At 46.3% G+C, this 22,867-nt stretch overlaps 1 protein-coding gene across 1 annotated transcript in view; it reads left to right on the plus strand.

Annotated features, from left to right (window-relative positions):
- Positions 1-21,348, plus strand: part of zswim5 (zinc finger, SWIM-type containing 5) — a 47,912-nt gene extending 26,564 nt beyond the window's left edge. The window contains exons 2-16 of the mRNA XM_040171054.2: positions 5,032-5,219; positions 5,356-5,524; positions 7,134-7,282; positions 8,124-8,274; positions 9,486-9,662; positions 9,777-9,953; positions 10,272-10,418; positions 10,516-10,653; positions 12,974-13,125; positions 13,691-13,793; positions 13,919-14,054; positions 14,351-14,508; positions 14,592-14,755; positions 15,421-15,502; positions 16,591-21,348. Coding sequence (XP_040026988.2) covers positions 5,032-5,219; positions 5,356-5,524; positions 7,134-7,282; positions 8,124-8,274; positions 9,486-9,662; positions 9,777-9,953; positions 10,272-10,418; positions 10,516-10,653; positions 12,974-13,125; positions 13,691-13,793; positions 13,919-14,054; positions 14,351-14,508; positions 14,592-14,755; positions 15,421-15,502; positions 16,591-17,453 — 2,954 coding nt within the window. The 3' untranslated portion in view covers positions 17,454-21,348. The remainder of the gene's footprint in view (positions 1-5,031; positions 5,220-5,355; positions 5,525-7,133; positions 7,283-8,123; positions 8,275-9,485; positions 9,663-9,776; positions 9,954-10,271; positions 10,419-10,515; positions 10,654-12,973; positions 13,126-13,690; positions 13,794-13,918; positions 14,055-14,350; positions 14,509-14,591; positions 14,756-15,420; positions 15,503-16,590) is intronic.
- The last annotated feature ends 1,519 nt before the right edge of the window (positions 21,349-22,867 follow it).

The following is a 22,867-nucleotide window of genomic DNA, read 5'->3' on the forward strand; positions in this document are numbered from 1 at the left end:
TGTGTGTGCATGTCTTTGGCAACCAACGGTGGTGAAGTGCCTTTAACACCCCCATGCCGTGCACACCTCGTGCAGGTCCCAGCTCACTGTGTGCAGCGCTCCCCTTGGTGGTCCCCAATGAAAGCCAGATCTCATCTCTGAGCCGAGACACCCGACAGGGGATGCATGACAACAAGTCTCATTGGGTAAGCAGGGCTATGAGACTGACCCCATCGTCGTGTTAATGTAAAGACACAGTTTTGTCTTTGACGGGACAAAATCAATCTATAGAGAAGCTAAATCTTCGGCCGCTTTCAGACTGTGTGAAGCAGAAGTAGCCCCCCCACCCATCCATGGCTATTGTTCAGAGCTTTTATCAGGTCAGGCGTGTGCGTGCGTGCGTGCGTGTGTGTGTGTGTGTGTGTGTGTGTGTCTGATTCTGCTGATTTCTGCCAGTGTCAGTCCGTCAGATCTGCACTAGTCCCTCCCCCTTACTGTTTACAGTCACACATAAGTAGAAAGGGGACTTGGTTACCTGCCCCCTCCCGTCTGACGACGGTGTTCCAGCCTCTCCTCCCCATCGCAGCTCATGGAATAAATTCAATGTAATCATGACAAATGAGTCCCGCCGGTTAGCAAGGATTTAGTTTATTACATGTTTCATGGTTGGGATGTTGTTCTTTGAGGTTGTACGCACCAGCAGTTGTTGTCCTGTAGCCCATCCCAGCCTTGTGCAGGTCTACAAGGTTATCCCTGATGTCCTTACACCGCTCTCTGGTCTTGGCCATTGTGGAGAGGTTTGAGTCCGTTTGAGTGTGTGGACAGGTATCTTTTATACAGGTAGCAATTGAGCAGTGTATCAAATTCTTGTTCTCCCCACTGTATGTGTGTTGGGGAGGGGGCTGCTGGGTAATCACAAATAAATCAATGAGCTGTTATTGCATCAGCAAACACAGAGGAGGGAGAGATGGAAGGATGGATGGATGGATGGATTATTGATTGATGGATAGGAAGAGGGGAGGAGGTGTGTGTCTGTTGTGCAGAGATAGATGGCTGATTGAATACAAGGGGCCACGTGTGTGTGTGTGTGTGTGTGTGTGTGTGTGTGTGTGTGTGTGTGTGTGTGTGTGTGTGTGTGTGTGTGTGTGTGTGTGTGTGTGTGTGTGTGTGTGTGTGAATGAGGCCAGAGGGGGGGCTCAAACCGTGAAGCTGTCAGGACAGATGGGAGCTGGAAAGGCTGCTGGAGGAGGATGAATCTTGCAGTGGGCCGCTCCTGGAGAAAGGTGCACTGAGATTTGAGGGGGCAAAAGCTCTGGCCTGTTTGAACCCCCCTTCATTCAGAAAACATGCTTTATAAAAGTGATTTCCCCCCTGCATTGCCGACGCCTCACAAAGCAAACATTCCCTTTTTTTCCAGATGGGCATTGTCATGCAGATCTTTTGGCTTTCGTTTCATTTTTGTTTTTGCGAAATCACAGCAGACAAATAAGCTTGTTGTGGTCTTCATGTTGCTGCAGTAAACCGGCCCAGATATGGTCAATATAGCGTGGTGAAATTCCCCCAGCAACTCTTTCATGTTTCGAGGGCCTTCTACAGCACTTACAGTAGTTATTTGAGCCGAGGCCGATCAAACTTTGCAGGCATTTACACAGAGGTGCGCCAGTCAAATAACTACATCTGACCTGGAAAGAATGCAGCTTCCTTTCCTTTCCTCTGCTGCAGCCCGACGCCTGATTCAGACCAACAAATATCACAGGAAGGCGTTTGGAACAACAAATGAGGGAGCAAGTACTAAAGACTTGCGATGATGGATTCCCTCGAATTCGCCACCCATCTAAAAACGCCATAGCAAACCATATGTGATGGTCCCGTGTGGGTGGTGCTAAGAAGAGGGGCTTGTGGGAAAGTCTGTGCGGCATTGGGGAAGCATGCTGCAGCTCTGTGGGTGAAGTCAATGAATGGAATCCAAAAATCTCGTCCTCATCTTTAAAATCCAGTGTGGGGTTGGGCGGGGTTTGACTGCCCGTCCGTCTGTGGCGAGGCTTTGGTTCAATCACACTGTGGTTTACGGGTGTGTGGGTTTGTGTGGGTTCATAAGCACACTTTGGCTCGCTGCCTGGCTGCGTCTCCCCAGCTGATTACGAGTTAATGGCCTTTGAGCGTGGGGAGCGCTTTGCCTCCTGATTGGATTGTGTGGGCGGAGTTACCACAGAGTGGCAGATGGCTTAGGGAGGAAGGGAGATTGTGTGTACATATACATCGCTGCGCTGGGGGAGGTCCCTTTATTTACAATAGAGAGATGTACAATTGGTGGTCTCTCCAGTAGTCTTAGTCGCCTTCTTTTTATTGTCTCCTTACACTTTTTTCCTCTCACAGAAATGGAAACAAATGCTGAACGAATGACTTCTTCCTCGTGACAGCGTGTCTACGTTGGTTTTCAGGGTGAGAACGCTTCCCTTCATAAGAACAGACGAAGAGAAAGGACCCACAAAAAGCCCCCCCCCCCCCCAACCAAGGATTAGAGCTGATCATCTTAGTTGGCAACACTCCCAGTTCACACTCATTGCACTCCTAATTCAGCTTTGTTAGAAATTCATCGCTTTTTCCAAATCAGACCAATAGCTTGATATAGACGGGGACAAAGTGTGTGTGCGACAAAAAAAGTGATTTTACAGATATTCACTGGGAACACTCACTGTTTGTGTTGTTTGTTATTTTGTTGTGGTGGCATTAAGAACAAAGCAGAGAGGCTCCGAAAAGAAAAGGTTTCTTTCTGTGTGCCTACAAACCGCATCGTTTTATCAAGTGTCATTGCATCCCCATCTGCTGAGGAGATTGCTCGGCTCTCAAACGTAGGGTTGGGTACCAAGAACTGGTGCCATATTGGTCCCGTTTTCGATACGACTAGTTAGTTAATATATTGTTCATTTTGAAGACATTTTCCTTGGCAATAAAAATAACTTTCTTCTTTGTAGTCAATTGTTTGTTTTGTGGAGAGTCATACACAGTGACACCTGCCATCAGTAACTACCATTCACACACTGTAGTCGCAGCTACAGGAGCAATGTTGGGTTAAGTGTCTTGCCCAAGGACACAACGACATGCGGGTTAGCCGGGCCTGGGATCGAACCGACAACCCTCTGATTGTAGGACGACCGTGCTCCCCACTCACCCACAGTCGCCCCAAGGCACTTGTTGTGGACAGGTGGAGTACTTGCATGTTAGTGGATGTGGGGAATATAGTGAGATGTATTCTGAACAGAGGGGTTCTACTATGCAGTCCACCTTGGACTCCAATCAGCCGTTGAATTAGTTCTTTCCAACCTTTTTTCGTGCATGTTGGGTTTCTCCCTTAATCCACCCGCTTTTTATCTTCCATTGTCCCAGGGAGGGCAGTTTTCAGCTGACGGGATCTCTCTCTCTCTCTCTCTGTGCGTGTGTGTGTGTGCGTGTGCGCACGTGCAACATTTGGTCTGGAAAAGTCAAGTGTGGGATTTTGCCAGGGAGATGGCTTAACACCCTCTTATTAAGCTGCTTCTACCATGCTGGCCCGTACCCCAGAATTGAATTGTTCTTGTGTGTGTTTGTATTGGTGTATGTTAGTTTTAACTATAGACATGTACTTCTTTTTTTTTAATCCATGCTCAGAATAGCCAATATCATTCCCCTCCGGTTAGCCCTCTCTCACTCTCTCTGCCTACCCTGCAGTAGCAGTGGGGTTGCTATGGTTTAGTGGGATACAGTACTCCAGTGTGTGTGTGTGTGTGTGTGTGTGTGTGTGTGTGTGTGTGTGTGTGTGTGTGTGTGTGTGTGTGTGTGTACACATGCAGGTCTTACCCTATAAATAATTGACCTGTCACGGTGAGCCGACAGAGCAGATGCACTCTCCCCTCTTCTGTTCTCCTCTTACATTTCTGCTATCTCGTCCCCTTTGTTCTCCGTAGCCTTTACCTGCCTTTTTCTTTTGTTGCACCTTTTGACTTGTTTTAGTTCTTGTTTTTTCATCACATTATATTTTTTAGTCTCTGGTCTATACAGAATACCTGCTGTCGTTTATTTAGTAAAGGTTTAGGTGATTTTAATCTAGGTCCGCATTAACACAAACAAAAAGTCATATATTTGTTGATATGATAAAGCTGAGGATTTTTGGTACTAGGCTTCAAGGAGGGTGCACAAACAGGAGTATTGCTCCTTCAATTTATTTTACATTGACCTAGAGAAAATGATTAGGTACCCAACATTTGATTTCAGTCACACAGCTTCTGGTTATTTGGTGTAATCCATGGATTCAATATTGTCCTGTGGCCCTAGGATAGAGCTTTGAGGTACTCCACAGTTAAGTATTTTTACCTAATCTTACACACCCTTTTAAAAAAGGCTGAATTGGCTCTTCTGACTGAAAAAACAAAACAAAAAACAGCAGCTAACATGCTCATGCGTCGGAGGAAACAACGAGCGTGTAGTCAATGTCCATCAAGCCGTACGGCTGCGCGTAATGCCCGGCTAGAGCCAATGATGCCTGACGTATCACTAAAAGTACAAGAGATGGTTGACCCACAGACACTGAACAATAGCCTAACAGCTGCCAGCGGTCAGTGTGTGCATGTGTGAGAGAGTGAGTGATTGGGCAGAAATGATCACACCCTAGCAACCCCCTGGTTCACTGCGCACATCCAAATGCATAGAGACGTGAGGAGAGGATCAGATGGCCCGCTGTCGCATTAAGATGCGTGTGTTTTGTAATAAAGATTCTCTCCGTAAATTTGGGGATGTTCAGATGCTGGCAGATGCTTCTCTGATGCTTTTCTCCTTGGCAATCTGCACAAACGATTCTGGGTAAAAGCTAACAGAAAGAAATAATGATTTTGAACAACTTTAGAGAAACCTTGGAAATAGGTATCAAGTAAGCGTGTGGATCGTGGTGACTGGATGTACGTTTTTAAGATCACAGTAAACCTCTGTTCACCTGGCAGCGCATTGTTATCATCAAGTCATTTCTTATTATTTTTTTAGTGAATGATAAATCTCACTTGGGCCTTCTCCTCTCCACAGGCTTTCACCTCAGCGGCACGGTCACTGAACCCGCCACGTCGTCAGAGCCGGAAGTCACCCACAAGGTCGCCATCAGCTTCGACCGATGCAAGATCACCTCAGTCACTTGCGGTTGCGGCAACAGGGACATCTTCTACTGCGCCCACGTGGTTGCGCTCTCGCTTTACCGCATTCGCAAGCCCGAGCAGGTATTAGCAGCATGGCCTCAAACCAATCCGATATGTCCGATGTGTGTGTATGAGAGGTCATGAGCACACGGCGGGGGGGGTCAGCAGTTGCACGTCTGAATAAACTCACAGACAAACCCATTTCTACTTGCTACAGGTGAAGCTGCGGTTGCCCATCTCGGAGACGTTGTTCCAGATGAACCGGGACCAGCTGCAGAAGCTGGTCCAGTACCTGATCACGGCCCATCACACAGAGGTGCTGCCCACAGCTCAGAAACTGGCCGACGAGATCCTATCCTCCAACTCTGAGATCAACCAGGTCCACGGTGAGAGGACAACCTGTGCGGGAAACATCTACCTAAACTTTGAAAATGTGCACAACTGTGTGATTTTCTTTTAAAAACAATCACGTCTCATTTGTTCCCCAAATCCCATCTAGAACAGTTTTCTTTAATGTTACAAATGCACGGAGAAGCACTTGACTGCTGAAAAGTTTTGCCGCGGTTTGCCGAGTTTTGTCCATCTTGTCGTCACAGCGACGACTCAAAAGCATCCAGACGTGCTGATGCAGCAAAGGCAGGCTTCCATCGGTTGGTTTGCGTTCTTAGTTGCTCCTCTCCAGTGACTACCTCCTTCCACTGGCAGGAGGATGTTTAAACAAAGCAGGGACGGGGAAGTGGGCGAGGGGGAAGAAAGGGTGAACGACGAACTGAATGCAGGAGGAGCTCCAGAGAGACGTGTGGAAAAGGGAAGGGACGCTGAGAGGAGGAGATGTGAGCGAAGACCCTCGGGAGAGGAAAGATGAAAGGATTGGAGGGATGGAAAGGGGGAGGAAAACCACAACAGACGCGCGTAGTGGAAAACCACAAACAAGACGCATCCTTTCTCCAAACAAAAAGTCTGTTTCTGTTTCTCCGTTTCATGCGACCCGCCAAATGTTGACATTCCCCAGCACTCCTGTGCAGGAAGCCCGAGCACTGCGTTTCCCCTCTGTGTTTGACAAGGGGGATCATGGGGGTTGGAGTTCAGTGGATCCAGGAGCGACGGGCTCCTTTGATGAAGGAATGTTGCCAGTTGGAAACACAACTCTGGGCTCTCCTCAGTCCGCTTCCTGCTAGATCAAAGCATATCCGAGCACATCTACATTTCCCTGCTGCATTACTCAGACACGCACGCAACACTGCGTGCCCGAAAGAAAAATAAAGCTGGCCTTATATTCCCTCGGTGTGTGATTAGCGTGAGTCGGGCGGCTTTCTCGGGTGTCAAGTTGATTCACTTTAAGTTGAATCTAATCCAAATGCCTACTAGCATTCAAGAGATTTGGACTCATTCAGAATGATCACTAACTACATGTACAGCTAATTTACTATTAACCAAGAACCACCCATTAGAGATTTACCAAATTCACATTTCAAATTTTAGGCTGATGTTGAGGATATCAAATGAAGTTTTGAATTAAGTTGTTGCCATATTTGATGACATTATCAGCCCCTTAAAACTAAATCCTCAACTTAAATGAAATGATGAAACCGATAGTGTGAACATCCTCATTTTGACTTTTGTAATGACAGTCATTCGATCATACGAGTCATAATCTTATGCAGCCATCAGTGGAATTAAGTTCTATGAACTGTATACTATTCGCTACCGAGGTACCGCAATACTATCTTCAATACACACTTTTTGTTCATATGCAGCAGCATTATCTGCTACTATACATAAGTACAGCCTTAACAGGATGAATTCAAATGATTGCGCAGCATTCAATTGTAGATTCAGAATTAAAATGTATAAGTGAGGCTTCACCTTGAACCACACATTAGCATGCGGGTAGGAAGGAAACCGTGTTTCTTTTCACAAATGGGGCTGTCTTAAAGTAAATTCCATTTCCCATGGTCACCGCGCAGTTTAACGTGTATATGTGTGCTTTCACAGGCGCTCCGGACCCGACTGCAGGCGCCAGTATCGACGATGACAACTGCTGGCATCTGGACGAGGACCAGGTCAGGGAGCAGGTGAAACAGTTTCTCTCCCAGGGAGGATACTACGGCTCTGGGAAGCAACTCAACTCCATGTTCGCTAAGGTAGATATCGCCACTTTGTTTAAAAAGGCTCTTTGTTGTGTTAACAACCACAACCCCACACTTTGAGTTCATAAGACACACTTTTTGTTCATATGAAAAAAAGGAAACTCCTACATCATTTAGTGTGAGTTTCTTTTCCCTTATTTTGATCCATTTGAACACGCCACTTAACTATAATGGCACAAAGAATCGAAGCACCTGCAGGTCCCTAGAGCATCTCGAGATTTCTTTGACTGTATTATGCAAACTGAATGCACTAACCAATCTGGAATATGGTTGAATGTAGCTCTACAAATCCCCCAAGTCATGTGGAGGATTCATAAAGGCACTTTTCACAAGTCTGACACGGAACTATAGACACAGCACATTTGGCCTGCTGATATTTCGGAGCGAACACTATTCAAACTCTCACAAAGCCCCACGATCAATAAGTCTTTATTTAGTGGCATTCACAAGGTTGTAAAACCTCTTGAATGCAGCCACATGTTAAACCTCAAGTGCAGTTTAGGATTATGCCTGTTGCCAAAAATCCTTCTTTGTCTCATTCATTCACTCTGATTTTAAATAAGACTTTCACGTGTGTCAAATAGACAGACTCGCGCTTCTACCATCTAGAAATATTCAAGTGACAGTGGTATCTTTCTCCCCATTCCACCTCCAGCATGAAAGCAAAATAACCATTTTTCCCCAAAGTGTCACACTACTGCTTGCAACAGTTGTTCTCTGTGTTTGACAAGGATGAGCGGAAGGCCCCTGCGGCGCCCATTAGCGTCTGTGTGTGTTTGTTTCCACTGGAGGCTTCTATGCAGTGACTAAACCTGCACTCTCCCCATCCTTCCAGGTCAGGGAGATGCTACGAATGCGAGACTCCAACGGCGCCCGCATGCTGACGCTCATAACGGAACAGTTTATGGCGGACCCCAGGCTGTCGCTATGGCGACAACAGGGCACAGGGATGACTGATAAGTGTCGGCAGCTCTGGGATGAGTTAGGTAGGAACGCTCAGGGAAATGTCACTTGTAACTTAATGCCCAAGGACCTTCTAGATCCTCTAGTGGTTGGCGTAATTCTCAACTGCCTCAGAACCAAAAGGGTATGTCAGGCATTTAGCCTGCGCCGGGCCTCAAAAAGGGACATAGGTCAAAATGTATTGGCTCATTTTGAGCCGTTTAATTTATACCAGCTGTGTCTAGAACATTTAAAGTTCCACAAAATGTGAGATGAATAAATCCTTGCAATTAATTTCTTTGCATCAATCTTTGCGCTACGGGAGCCTGGAGGTGCAGTGGGTGACACTTGATCCAACTCTGCCATAGCGGAGAGGGAGACACCGTGCAGAGATCTGCACATAACCAAGTGTTTATGAGGCTTCCTGTAGGTCGGACGGCCCCATAGGCATAAGTGCCCAGCCTGTCCCTTTGTTTCTCAGACAAATCGCCGGTGTCCATGTCGGATAGCCGTTCCTCCAGTGAGCTCTTTGCTCCCCCAGTCAGCAGCCTCTCCTAGGCTCTCGCTCCCTGCACCGAGCGAATGATAAAGGCTGCCGATCAATACGGCTGCTCGGCTTCTTTGCAATCAATCGCAGCATTTAGGAGGTCAATGGGAACACTTTCTGAGTGGTGGTGGGGGGGGGGGATCATGGCACAGAGACACAGACAGGCGTCGGTGAGGGTGTGCTGTTGGATCATCTTAACTACAGATACTGCGTTTTTTTCCCTGCTCTGTTATTCTTTTGTGGTTTCTGATTCAGGCTTTCTTCAGTAATCAATTATCCTTCCTTAAAATATTAGAAATGAATGAAAAATGATCGCTTATCGGGCGCAAAGCACATGGCTTCTTCCATCAGCAGTACAAAACCCAAAGATATTCAATGTACTACCATTTATAACTGATAAATCCTCATTTAACAACCATGTACCAGAGATTACGTCTGAAATATGACTAACCAAATATATGATCAAAATCAATTCTGATTCTACTACTACTAATCTACTAAATTCTCCAGATCCCTTTTTTATCTTATGTGAGGAGTGTTTAAAGCTGCGTGGCTCATCGCTTTGTTTGAAGACTGAAATGTGCCAGTAAGGAGTGACGTCATGGTCATGTTCCTCCTGTCTAAATGATCCCGTTTAAGTGTAAGAAAAGTAGAGCGTTCAACCGCTCCCTTTGTATCCTGACTCCTGACCGCCCTCCTTTACCCCAGGTGCATTGTGGGTGTGCGTGGTGCTCAACCCCCACTGTAAGAGCGAGGAGAAGAGCGGCTGGCTGAAGCAGCTGAAGAAGTGGGGCGACCTGGACGTCTGCCCGCTGGAGGACGGCAACTACGGCAGCGAGCTTCCAAACATCACCAACGCTCTGCCGCAGAGCAACCTGGCACAAGGTAAGCGCGCACACACACACACACACAGGATTAACCTGAACTTTGGTACTGTGACTCTCGGACAAATAAACATGCAACAGTAATGGCGCTAACCGGGTCTCCCCTGCCCCTCAGACTCTCTGTCGAGGCCGAGGAGGTCGGTGTTCAGTCGTGCCGTCGAGGCGTGCGACCTCCACTGGCAGGACAGCCACCTCCAGAGGATCATCAGCAGCGACCACTACATGTCTCCGTCCTACCAGAGGGAGGGGGAGAGCCTGCTCTTCAACCCCCAGGGGCTGCCGCTGTGGCTCGGTGAGCCACGGCCTCTTTTCTATGCGACTCCTTATTTGGACTCCATGTCTCTGAATTCTCAAGCTGTAACTCGCGCCTCATTTCCAGGGATTGATAATTGTATTAACCTATTGCATCATAGTGAGGTAAATCATGTTTCAATCATGAGGGCCAGTATCTGCAGTAAGCAGCTTCCAGCTAAGATCTGTCAGATTTTGCAACTTAAGCCAGCTATCGGACGCACACTAGCGTTCTGCTGAGACTGTTGTGTGTGCGACCTAGCGTGCAGACGTCCGTTTGGGCACGGAAGCTGTCCTGACCGCCTTCTCTCACACGCAGACCACGTCCCCACGGCGTGCGCTCGTGTCGACGCCCTGCGTTCCCATGGCTACTCCAGGGAAGCCCTGCGATTGGCCGTGGCCATCATCAACACACTCCGCCTCCAGCAGCAGAGACAGATGGACATCTACAAACACCAAAAGAAAGGTAACACACACACACACACACACACACATACACATATTTAGTGTTCTCGTTGTTGTGTGTTAAAAAGCAATATTTGTCTTTTCTCCTCGTGTCCCAGAGCTTCTACAGAGGGGCGTGACTTCCACCACTAACCTGGAAGGCTGGGTGGGTCATCCCTTAGACCCCATCGGCTGTCTGTTCAACACGCTGACCGAGACCTGCCGCATGGATGACGACAACTCAATGGACACCGGAGGTATGAAGATATGCTGCTGTGTCTCCATTTTTAAAGAGTTCTCGCTGGGAATCATCGTGAGGAACCATCACAGCTCTGACAAAAACCAGTGAGACTTGTATTGAGACTAATCCCTTTGTTAAAGGAAGCAACAAAAAGTATTATAGACACCTAAAAGAACACCAAGAAGCTGTACACCAGCCAACTGCTATTTCCCCCTTCTTCTTTACTGTACGTTTTTTTGATATATTTTTATTTGCTTTAGAAATGAAATACTAAAAAAGGAACACAAATTGAACAGAAAACTGACATTGTCAGCATATAGGGATGCCCCCCCCCCCCCCCCTCCCCCCCAATTTTGTGCCAAGATAAAGCAGTTCAAATATTTAGAATATAGTGTACATCTCAACGCAAAAATAACCATGACCCCTTTTTAAAAGGAAAAAACGTAGAGCTGCTCAATTTTCATTTCTAAAGATTACATTAGTCGGTTCTTATGACTACTCTTTCATTGCATCATTCAGCCCCGCTTTGACCAGCAGACCCAACAAACTGCCTGGCTTTCAGTATTCAGCGCCTTGGGTTTACTCTCTTCTGTACAGGCTCATGTGCTGAGTCATTCAAATGTGAAGCTTAGCTTTCATTGAATTGTCATTTTGACACATGGTCAGCAAAGCTGAGAACAAGCTTCACCTCCCATGCTGCCATCAGGAGGCGCCATTAGTAACGAGAGCTGCAGTGATAAATACATTTATATATATATATATATATATATATATATATATATATAGCTTTAAAAATTAACTAATTAATCACACAGTCGTTCTAAAGACTACGGTAAATCTGGCCAGTAATGAGCTTTAGAAAGTGCGTATTTTAGACACAGTTTAATTGTTCGTGTTATCTTAAACTCAAAATGACACACATTTGATCAGCTTGAAGGCTGAATTCCACTTGCACTGCTGTGCTCTCAACTCTCCATCATTTCATTAAAATATTTTAGCGCATTGATCTCAGCCACATATATTGCAGAGATTGACGCTGTCATTTGACAGCCCTGGTATATATATGTACGTGTACATATAGACGCAGCTCTAAGGTCCGTTTCTGTTGACTAAATCAGAAAGAAATTCAGGGAAATCTACCACGCACGTCCTCTCCCAGCAGCAGTGACCCTTTAGACGGCAGACTGCACGTTCTTGTATCTGGGGGCGGCGGCGCTATTGTGCTGCTGACGTGGCCGTAAACTATCCAGGCCTGAAGGGATCGTGCTTGAACACCCTGCTCATTTAGACGTGTGTGTGTGTGTGTGCGTGTGCGTGTGCGCGTGCGCATACGCATAGAATCCATCACCATTCTGCATTTCACACCCTGCCAGGGCCCTTTTTCCACCAGTGGCCTTTGCAACAGAGCAGAATAGGGGCTGGGTTTTCCCATTGTTACCAGACCACAGGGAACTATTGTCCATCCAAACAATGCTGACCACTGGCACACTCATTGCTGTGGGTGGGTGATGGATGGGATGATTGTCTTATGTTGTTTTGGAGAATAAGAATAATATAAGAGTGGTATGACTGTTTAGTGTGTGTGTGTGTGTGTGTGTGTGTGCGTGCGTGTGCGCGCCCGTCTGGTCACTATGCTACATTTCCCTCTGGAAGACAGCTGGGAACATCTGTTTTTAAAAACAGGAGGAGGAGGGGGTCTTTTATCGACCAATGAAAATGCTGCTATCACTGCAATTACATTTCAAATCAACCAATGAGTCAACACCCCATGGACAAAAAAACAAACACAAATGAGCTAGCACCGGGGTTAAGCCTGTAAAAATCAGTTCCCTCTTTTCCTTAGATCTCTCCTCTCTCTCACTCACACACACACACACATCCGTAGAATAAACAAGATTGAAGGGATCTATTGCATGGAAGGGATTTAAGCAGAATGAGGATGGGGGGGAGAACAAACAGACACCAATCAACAGCTGAGACTCTCGTGGCATCTGTTCTCACTTAAAGCTGTCGAGCATTGCCTGTCGGGTTAGCGGCCATTTCAGATGAGCAATCTCAGTCCATCATGGATGCCGCATTTCTATGATGTTACACCGGCTTTGTGGCTTCATAAAAGCAAGTCAACGTATCTCTGCTTGACTACCAGGACGTAAACTATGTCTTAACCTCATTGAACTGCATATTGCGTGGTAAAGATCCAAACGCCTCAGCCCGTTTTTATTGATTGATTGATAATGACATAAAATAATTTATGAAAACTGCTTTTTTCGGATTTGAAGGAATCTTTGCTCCAGTCACTAAATGGTACCCCTCCTTTTCCTTCCTTCCCACCACAGAAGGCGACCCCAGGCCTCCGGTCTACCACCACGTACCAGTGTGGGGCAGTCCTGACGGAGGAGAGTCCTACCTGACCTTGGCCTTAGAGGTGGCTCTGATGGGTATGGGCCAGCAGAGGATAATGCCCGAGGGCCTGTACGCTCAGGACAAGGTACGGTGGTCCAGAGAGAACACGCCGCCTGGTGGGGCATGCGTAGTAATTATCCAGACATTCAAAGATGATCCATATTTTACCCCCTAAAACCGTGAGGCCAACTTGACTTCAGCTATTCTTTGCTGCACATTAAAACAATGTTCATTTGCCTGGTTTAGACGATGTCATTGTGATAGAGAATCACTATAATTAAAAAGGAAAGTTCGCAGCATTTTGCATAATGGGAATTCATGTAATGTGCTTGGAAGTGCCTCAAACTGTTGTGGAAATTATCAACAATATAAATATTTTAAGGACTGCTAACATTTGTCTGCAAAATACCGCAATCCACAGGCACGAAGAAGAGACGCCGTATGAGAGCAGACACATAGAACTTAAAAGAATTACATTTGAATGGCAAAATACCTCATCATTACTTATCAGAAATAAGAAATGCAAGAGCACCTTGGACACTGCTAATTAAAAGTTATCCGTTTATTCTTCACATGATTGACACATAAACTTTTAGTCATGTTTTTCTTCCATTTTTCATGGACATGACAATGTGGGAATTGTGCCCTAGGTGTGTCGAAACGAGGAGCAGATTGTTGCAAAACTTCAGGAGCTGGAGCTCGGCGACCTCCTGGTCCAGACCCTCCGGAAGCAAGCCATCCAGCTACTGGAAGGTACAGTGACGACACGTCTGCGCTCGCCACCACGACCTTTCAGGAAGAACGATTCCAATCTCTCTCTCTCTCTCTCTCTCTCTCTCTCTCTCTCTCTCTCTCTCTCTCTCTCTCTCTCTGCCCAGCTGGTCCGTTCAGCGGCCTGGGTGAGGTCATCCACCGGGAGAGCGTTCCCATGCACACCTTTGCCAAGTACCTTTTCTCCGCCCTGCTGCCGCACGACGCCGACCTGGCCTACAAGCTGGCCCTCCGTGCAATGAGGTCAGTATGCAACACAGAAAGTGGCTTTAATAGCCGGCTCATGAGGTACAGGCGGCTCACACGCCGCTGCTACAAAAAAAGGGTTATAATGGTACAGTAGAAGAAAGGATGAGGATAGGGGTAGAGAACCGCTCCTTTGAGGTTCTACACGAATGTCTAATTGTAAAAGTAGATATTTTCCCGTATTTTAAATACCACATTTAAGTTCAGAAGGAATATCGGCATCAAGGTTTCATTTTGGAAAAGCGGCAGCAGACTTTGGTGACGATACAGCGTTGTCGTGCTTTCCCCGCCAGGCTGCCGGTGCTGGAGTCCTCCACAGGCTCCGGGGACGTGGGCCACCCTCACCACGGCATCTCCATAGTACCGAGCAGGTACCCGCGCTGGTTCACGCTGGGACACCTGGAGTCCCAGCAGTGCGAGCTGGCCTCCACCATGCTCACTGCTGCTAAAGGTATCGCACCGCTAACACGGCCACGCACAGAAATGTTCCCATATGGATGTTTGTGTGTGTTTTATCATTTGATTTGCTTGTAGGTGACATGTTGAGGTTGCGGACGGTGCTGGAGGCCATCCAGAAAAACATCCACTCCTCTTCCTTAATCTTCAAGCTGGCCCAGGACGCCTTTAAGATAGCCACACCCGCAGACAACCCGCCTGATATCACACTGCTCAACGTGGCCCTGGAGCTGGGACTGCAGGTAGTGTGTGTGTGTGTGTGTGTGTGTGTGTGTGTGTGTGTGTGTGTGTGTGTGTGTGTGTGTGTGTGTGTGTGTGTGTGTGTGTGTGTGTGTGTGTGTGTGTGTGTGTGTGTGTGTGTGTGTGTGTGTGTGTGTGTGTGAGAGAGATGGAGAGCAGACTAGGTATGAGGGTGAGTCAGCAGTTTTCATAAATCATTTAACCACTAAACAAGAACCTGAGCAGTGGTCACCTGTCAAAACATGCAACAGTTGCCTTGGACTTGTAATTTGCGGCAACCTCGCTACAAATTTACAGAGAAAACATCACACAGCGTCTCGCCGTTTCACGATTGAAAGCAAACCACGTAATTAAGCCTTTAGGGTTCGACAGTAAACACTGAGGAAGAAGAGAGAAACCAAAACTTTAGTCATCTCGCTGCGGCTCCATCACTGGTCTCAGAGCAGCGGCTCGATTCCTGTCAGCCAAATCCCTGATTAAGGGCTCCGTGTCAGCGGTGGAATTTAGAAACACAGGACATGTGCATCACTTTATTCAATATGCTGTAGATAGAAGCAAAACTTGACTGCCTACAAGGAGAACAAAAAAAGGTGTATTATGTGTTGTCATTGCCATTGTATAAGGCAGCGGGATCATGTGTGGATCATTTTTTGTGTGTGCTTTGCAGGTGATGAGGATGACTCTGTCCACACTGAACTGGAGAAGGAGAGAGATGGTCCGCTGGCTGGTAACCTGTGCCACTGAAGTCGGTATGTGGCGCGCACACACACCATGGTCCATGGATCCATGGTCTAATCATTGGCTTGTGTGGTGAAATCACACCATAAATGAGTCTTGTTGGCGTAGTTTATGTACGGTTTATGGCTGTCCAATCAAATCACACGTTTCAGTGAAGACTCCATTTATGTTTTGGAAAAACAATGTACGACAACGCAAAAGAATAACCAAATGAAATAGAAAGTTTAACACACAAAACTAGCTGTCAAATGCGCACGCGTGTTATTCCTACAGGCCAAGACCAATGCAAGAAATACGACATGAACACCTGGCTAGTATCAGATGTCGAACTGCTCCACAAGAAAGGCGTTACAGACACCAGAGACGGAGTCTACGGCTCTGGTGGCAGCGGCGACCTGTCAATCACAGTTGTCCCGCCCGGAAGTCCACTCCACTTTAGTACTATTTTTCTCTAAGTTGACCATAATTCACTAAATAAAATAAACATCAGGGCTGCATAGAAGAGGACTTAAATACCATAAACCCATGTTTGCAATGTTTACTGAGGGAATGAATCAGGACAAGTAGAGTCATTAAGACTCTTCCGCTTGGCCTTATTTCAAGGTCCTGTGTCACTGAAAACAAAGGGTCAAAAACTGCAGTCTGGGAAAGTAACTGATGACATTGACGCTGATTTATACTAACCCATAGCCTTATTCTACTAACCCATTGCATTAGCATTTCATTTTACTTTATTTTATTACTTGTGCACTGCTGTCTTGTTGTCTATTGTTACACTGTCTACTGTCACGCACCAATCGCCAAGACAAATTCCTTGTATGTTTGACATATTTTGGCAATAAATGTTTCCTGATTCCTGATGATGATGATGATAATAGAAAGCTTCCGTTTTGTCAGCAATTAGCTTCAGATATCTTTCTGAGTGATGTTGAAGGCCAAGGAGCTCCGTCGAAGTGCGACTTCCTGTTTCAGACTGAAGCTCTCTCTTCTGTTCTTTTCTCCTCACTTGTCAGATTGTTGTTACTGCGTAAAAACCAAGTACCAAAGAGCTCTCATCACACCATGTTATTTACCCCCTAAGCCTTCTCCCCCTCCTCAGGTCTGCGGGCGTTGGTGAGCATCCTGCAGAGCTGGTACACCCTCTTCACGCCGACCGAGGCTACCAGCATCGTGGCGGCCACCGTCATGTCCCACAACACCATCCTGCGCCTAAGCCTGGACTACCCGCAGCGCGAGGAGCTGGCCAGCTGTGCCAGGACGCTGGCCCTGCAGTGCGCCATGAAGGACCCCCAGAACTGCGCCCTGTCGGCCCTGACGCTCTGCGAGAAGGACCACATCGCCTTCGAGACGGCCTACCAGATTGTGATCGACGCGGCGTCCACGGGCATGACTTACTCGCAGCTGTTCACCATCGCCAGGTACATGGAGCACCGAGGGTACCCGCTGCGCTCCTTCAAGCTGGCCTCCCTCGCCATGACCCACCTCAACCTGGCCTACAACCAGGACACGCATTCCGCCATCAACGACGTGCTGTGGGCCTGCGCGCTCAGCCACTCCCTGGGTAAGAACGAGCTCGCCGCCATCATCCCCCTGGTGGTGAAGAGCGTGCACTGCGCCACAGTGCTCTCCGACATCTTGCGGCGGTGCACCATGACGGCGCCGGGTCTCGCCGGCATTCCCGGGAGAAGGAACTCTGGGAAGCTGATGTCAACAGACAAAGCGCCGCTGCGGCAGCTGCTAGACGCCACGATCTCGGCGTACATCAACACCACGCACTCTCGACTGACGCACATCAGCCCGCGGCACTACGGGGAGTTTATAGAGTTCCTGAGTAAAGCGCGGGAGACTTTCCTGCTGGCACAGGACGGCCATATTCAGTTCGCTCAGTTCATAGACAACCTGAAACAGATCTACAAGGGCAAGAAGAAACTGATGATGTTGGTCAGGGAGCGCTTTGGCTGACCACGCCCCTCCCTCACAGGGACGCTCTTCTCGGGAAGTAGTTTGACCTTTTTTGTTTCTATTTAAAGTCATTTTGGATTCCTTTGTATTTTTACTTATTCTGTTGAGCCATTTGTTGACTAAGTCTTAAGTTTTTGTCCTGTTTTGTTGTTTTGTTTCTTGAATGTGAACCAAGTGTTGCTGTTTCATTGAGACCATCTATTATGAAAAAGTCAAAAGATTGTCATCGGGAAAAATACAAAAGGAACCTTTTTTGGGTGGTTTGGCACATGAGGATTCAAAACCAAAATATAGGGTACTTATTTTGAGCTGGAAGAAGCTTTCAGCTCGATTAGAAAAGACCAAGAGAAAGTGGCTTCCAAAATGGAAGGAACGTGTCATTCCAAAAGAGCGCTCAGATATCGTTGCATAACGTCATACCTCCACTGTATTATTTGTCAGCTTTAACTTCTCTCTTACGTGTCATTCAGGGCGTCTTAGAGTAGAGAGGGCGGAACAAGGAACTCCACGTGTCGTACTAACAGGTTCTTAAACTCCACCAACCTCCTCCCCTGGTTTCCTAAAGGCAGGAAGAACCATGTTGCTTCACAGAGTGCATCAAATCCATATGATCCAACAGTGACGGTATACAGCTGTGATAAATGATCTCATGGTCTCAGTGGTCCATCTTTAGAGCTACAACTGCAGTGTTTTACAGCTATTTGTGGCCAAAACCTTTGAAATCCAGACGACCCTCCTGTCATTCGCTGGTTTGGGATTTATTCCATAAGCAATAACACTGTCTGTGCTTCATTTTTATCAGTCAGCGACTTTAATTTCATGTCTTTTTGTGTTATGTTAGGAAGCTCTGAAAGAAGTCGGGACCTGATTGATTGATTCAGAGTGCGACAGCTTTTAACTTTGCTTGTAGCTAAAGTCCCTTTTCCATCTCAAGACCGTTCTACGGAACTTTTCTATGAAGCCCCCGAACATAAGAGCAGCAATCTGGTTCCAATGTTGGTTCTATTGGTCGTGGTTCCTACCCCTGACACCCTGGCAGTGCTTTTGACTATCGGGGGGACCTATGCAGCACTTGTGATTAATCAAATAAGCACTATTTAAAAATGTCACCTCCAGAATGGTTGAATAGTACTGTAGCAGCAAGAGATGAGACGTTTCAAACCGCTAAAAAGATATGAGACTGGTGACGAGGAAAAGGCCTCTCCTTGTATATTTAGAATCAAAAAGCCTACCAAAATATATATTTTTTGAATTTATAGTAGGACTAGGCTTTTCCCACTTATACATCTGCACTAAATGATATTGTTAATAGATCAACTGATCATGTGTGATGTGAATTGCTTGTTTTTAGTCACAAACCAAACAACTCTGCTGCACGACCAAGCCGTTTAGCTTCACCTGGCTAATCGTTTTGATTTTTCCGGCCTTTAGATTGACCGTTTGGTGAAGACTTGCTGTCCCGATCCTCTTCTTTTTCCGTTGCAGAAGGTGGTCAGCAAAGCGTTGACACGTTGCTCCGTCACTGCCTCATGTGTCATGTCTTATGTTAGCATCTGTCGCTAGTGTGTTAGCCAGAGCAACTTTGTAAAGGGATAATTCTTCATTGTTGTGTTGGCCTGGCTGGACCCACAAGTGTTAACGTTTGGTATTGTTTGGATAAACTACAACAAAAATAAATCTAAAAGATTTAAAACCACAGTCATTGCAGTAATCCGACCACACCGATTCACACGCTCAACTAAGTCGATCCTGATTTTTGATGTTCCTCCATTTCCGTGGTGCTCGTGATGGGAAAGAGTCTCCAGTTACTGAAAGCTACTGGTGGTGAAGGTTCTCAAAGGGTTAAAGATTCTGTATGCTTAATGGTGACTTATTCGTCCATGTATGAAACCACATACCTGGGCACGGGGAGTCCTTTTCGTTTGTGTACGGAGGACGTCCATGCTCCTCTTAAGTATTGTCGGCAGCACACAGAACAGCAAGAGCTTACCGTCATCGTGCAAGCACTTCACACAAATACCTCTTCAGTGCGTTCCTGCCTGCTTCAGCTTTATTTATTAATTGTGTTTGTAAATCTGTGTCTGAGTAGGAATCGCGCGCACACACACACACACACACACACACACACACACACACACAACCGAGTCGGTCAGAAGAGGGAGGAACACCTTGTCGTCTGCTTTTACATTCCATGAGAGTTCCCTTCGCCCCCTCCACAGGTAGTCGCAGTTGCTTCTCCGATCTGAGGACACGCAGGTAGACGAGTGGACGAACAGGAAAGAGGAAAACTGAGCAGAGCAAAGAGGCTAAGCTCAGTTCTCAGGGACATCACTTAAAGAAATAAAACAAAAGGTAGTAGCATTAAGCATTTAAGATATTGTAAATATGAAAGTGTCAATTCAGAAAATTGTAAAGTTATAATTATTTATGATAAGTATGTTATGCGTTTGTTATTACTTTTTATTTTTATGTTCTTTTGGCGGGTGTACTTGAACAGTTTTGGATGGGGATTTGACAGCGTTTTCTTTTTTTCCCCCTTTTTTATAAAGAGCAAAAACTTCAAGGCACTTCTCAGGTGCTCCTGTGTGCATTTCTTTTAAGTTTGTTTTTTTGCTATAACGGCCACAATTATTTGTATTTTATATTGCTTTGCAAAGACAAAAAATGTGTTTTCCAAAAGGAAGCATGTTTGTAGTGAATGAAAAGGACGAAAGGCATCCATTTATAAACCGATCCGTACTTAACCCGACTATGCAGAACCACTTTGATGGTCTTGTCACCTCCAGGACTTAAGTGTGGAAGAAGAGACTCGGTGGACTGAACCACTACTGAACGGGGGGGGGGGGGGGGGGGGGTGCGCTTGTATTCGGACAATGCGCAGTATCCGGCCTGCATACGCTGCAACATTTAAAGGAAACCGGACAAAAAATGAATACGGTGAGAAATGCCTTTGTGACCGATCAATGTACAACGTTTATTTTTGTGCTTGACTTGTTTGTCGTCGTTCTTTATTTTGTTTCTGTTTAAGCAGGACTCAAAGCCTTTAGTGTCTTCTCGGTGGTGTGACGTGGCGGCCGCACCGGCGAGACACGACAATACACAACGATACACAAATGTGCGCGAGTCAGAAACGGTGCGCGTGCGGGAGGCTGCGGCCTGCGGATGACCTCGTGTTCGTCCCTCGTTGCTTCCTCATCTTCGTTCTGTTATCTCTCCCTCAGCTTTCTGCAGGGAGAGTTCCTCTCTGTCGTCACCACACCTTTTCTGTAAACTGTTGCCCCCCCGTCTCGCGCAGGGAGGGGCAATGCATCGGCGCGTTAGTAACCGCCTTAAAGCATATGGGCCACTTTGCGTCTGACTACGAACACGTGTTCATCTGGTAAGGCTTCTCTGTAAGTTGAAATAAGGGTGGGTTCATTTATTTGCCAATACATCAGGCCGTTTTTCCTGAATCTTGGGTGAAATTCAGATAACACGTTCCCACTTAATTAGCCAGCGGCCTTAGTGTGAGACATTCACTGACCGCGGGACAACAAAGCGTCTCCTCCCTCTGTGTTCACTGCCTCGGCCCGTTCTCACTGGCGCCCTCTCCCTCCTTCCTACTAGTCGCTGTTTCCCATTTTGTTGTTCTTTTGATTCTTTCTAACTTAAGGGGGAAAGTGTTGTTGCCTCTTTGTGCTACTGATTATGAAAACGGTATTCCCAGTATGTGTTGCCACAGAAGTATGATAGCTTATCATCAACACTTGTTATTTTCTGTTGGTTTATTTTACATCTTCTTGAGCTACTGTCTATAAAGCGAGAATTTATTACTATTTATGTAACGCTACTACCATTTTATATTGATTTGTGTTGGAATCTCGGTGCTTTTCTATGAATAAAGTGTGAAACACGTCACGAGGACCTCTTTTTAATTGATACTTCCCGTGCGAGGTTCGGGGCACCCAAGCAGTGATGGGAAGTTTCACACGTTTTAATTTTATTTAATAGTGTGTTCATTTTACTGGAGAATTTAAAATGTATGCACAAGATTTTTGAGAGTATTTACATTTTTCATTCTACAACGTGCATTCAACAAATATTTAAATTGAACACATTATCAGTTTGCTTCCTGTTCTGCCTCACCAAAAACCATGTGACAGAAGTGACTGTTCCTCACTTCCTGTTGCTTCATTTTAGTTGCCTCATATATGGATTTCAAAAGTTTTCACTGTAATTTAAGACTTAAATGAGTGACCGTACCTTTTGTCAAGAGAAGTCGGCATCGTAAAATTCAATTGGTTGGAGTTTGTCACTTGACCTCCAGGGAAATTTATAATTTTATTCAATCCATGTCCAAAAAGCAGCAAGTTTTAAAAGTGGAACTTCCTTGAGTGTAAATGGTTTATTTATTTGATGCAGTAAAAATATCTCTGAGTAACAGAATGCTATTTAAATTGAGTATAAATTGCATTTAATCTCTTTCGATTTAAGATTGTTTCAAACTTTGGTGCAATATAATTCAATGTTAAAGCTTATGTGATAATTTTCATCAGAGAAGAATTCATCTATGTCCTCCCACCCGTGATAAATGAAGCGCACGCAGCATGCCGTAGTTCCATCAATCTCTCGCTCGTTTGTCTCTAATCAGAATATTTTCTTCCATCCCTCCTTCGCCGCATTCATTCTCATTCATTAGAGATTTCTGCAGAGAGACTCGAGCAGACAATCAGGCCATCAAGAAGTGCTAAGTGTGCTCCCGGAGTTGTGTGTGTGTGTCTGTGCATGCGTGTGTATGTAAATCAAGATGGATTGGCTGGTGGTAAATGAGCAGATTTATATTAATTAAGCAGACAGATGAAGTGATCGCTATATGCTCCATCTCCTTCTTCTCAGTTTTCACCATGTCCCCAATCCCCCCCCCTTCTCTCTTAATCCAGCTGTCTACATAGGGCATGTTTTACTAAAATGTACGAGTGTATTTTTACACTCCATACCCATTATTTTGTTGTTCTTCTCAATGTTACAACGTGGGTTCTACAGTCCCTGAACGCATCGTGCGTAGGGGCTGTGTCAGAACTTCCTGTCGACAATCAGATGATGGATGGACTCGCCATCAAGTCTTAGAAGTTTGCTATCAGCAAGGACACCCAGTTGCTGCACATTTAAGTGTTGTTTAGGCCCTGGAGGCGGGGGGGGGGGGGTGCCGGCAGGCCGGCAAACACCAAAACGCCTAAATAAGCAAACAAACAGGAAATCAGCGATATCGCATCCCAAATTGCACTGATCCCTTAGAACCAATCAGTGTGCAAGGTTTGGAGGTGATGCAATGAGCGTCTCATCCCAGGACGGGCATCCGGGTGCCAGCCTGGTCCCAAAGGGAGCGGCTGACCACGGCGGGATAGGAGGCTATCGCCTGCAAACAGAGACCGGCA

Source organism: Gasterosteus aculeatus, chromosome 3, assembly GCF_964276395.1.
Source record: "Gasterosteus aculeatus chromosome 3, fGasAcu3.hap1.1, whole genome shotgun sequence".
NCBI classification, from domain to species: Eukaryota; Metazoa; Chordata; class Actinopteri; order Perciformes; family Gasterosteidae; genus Gasterosteus; species Gasterosteus aculeatus.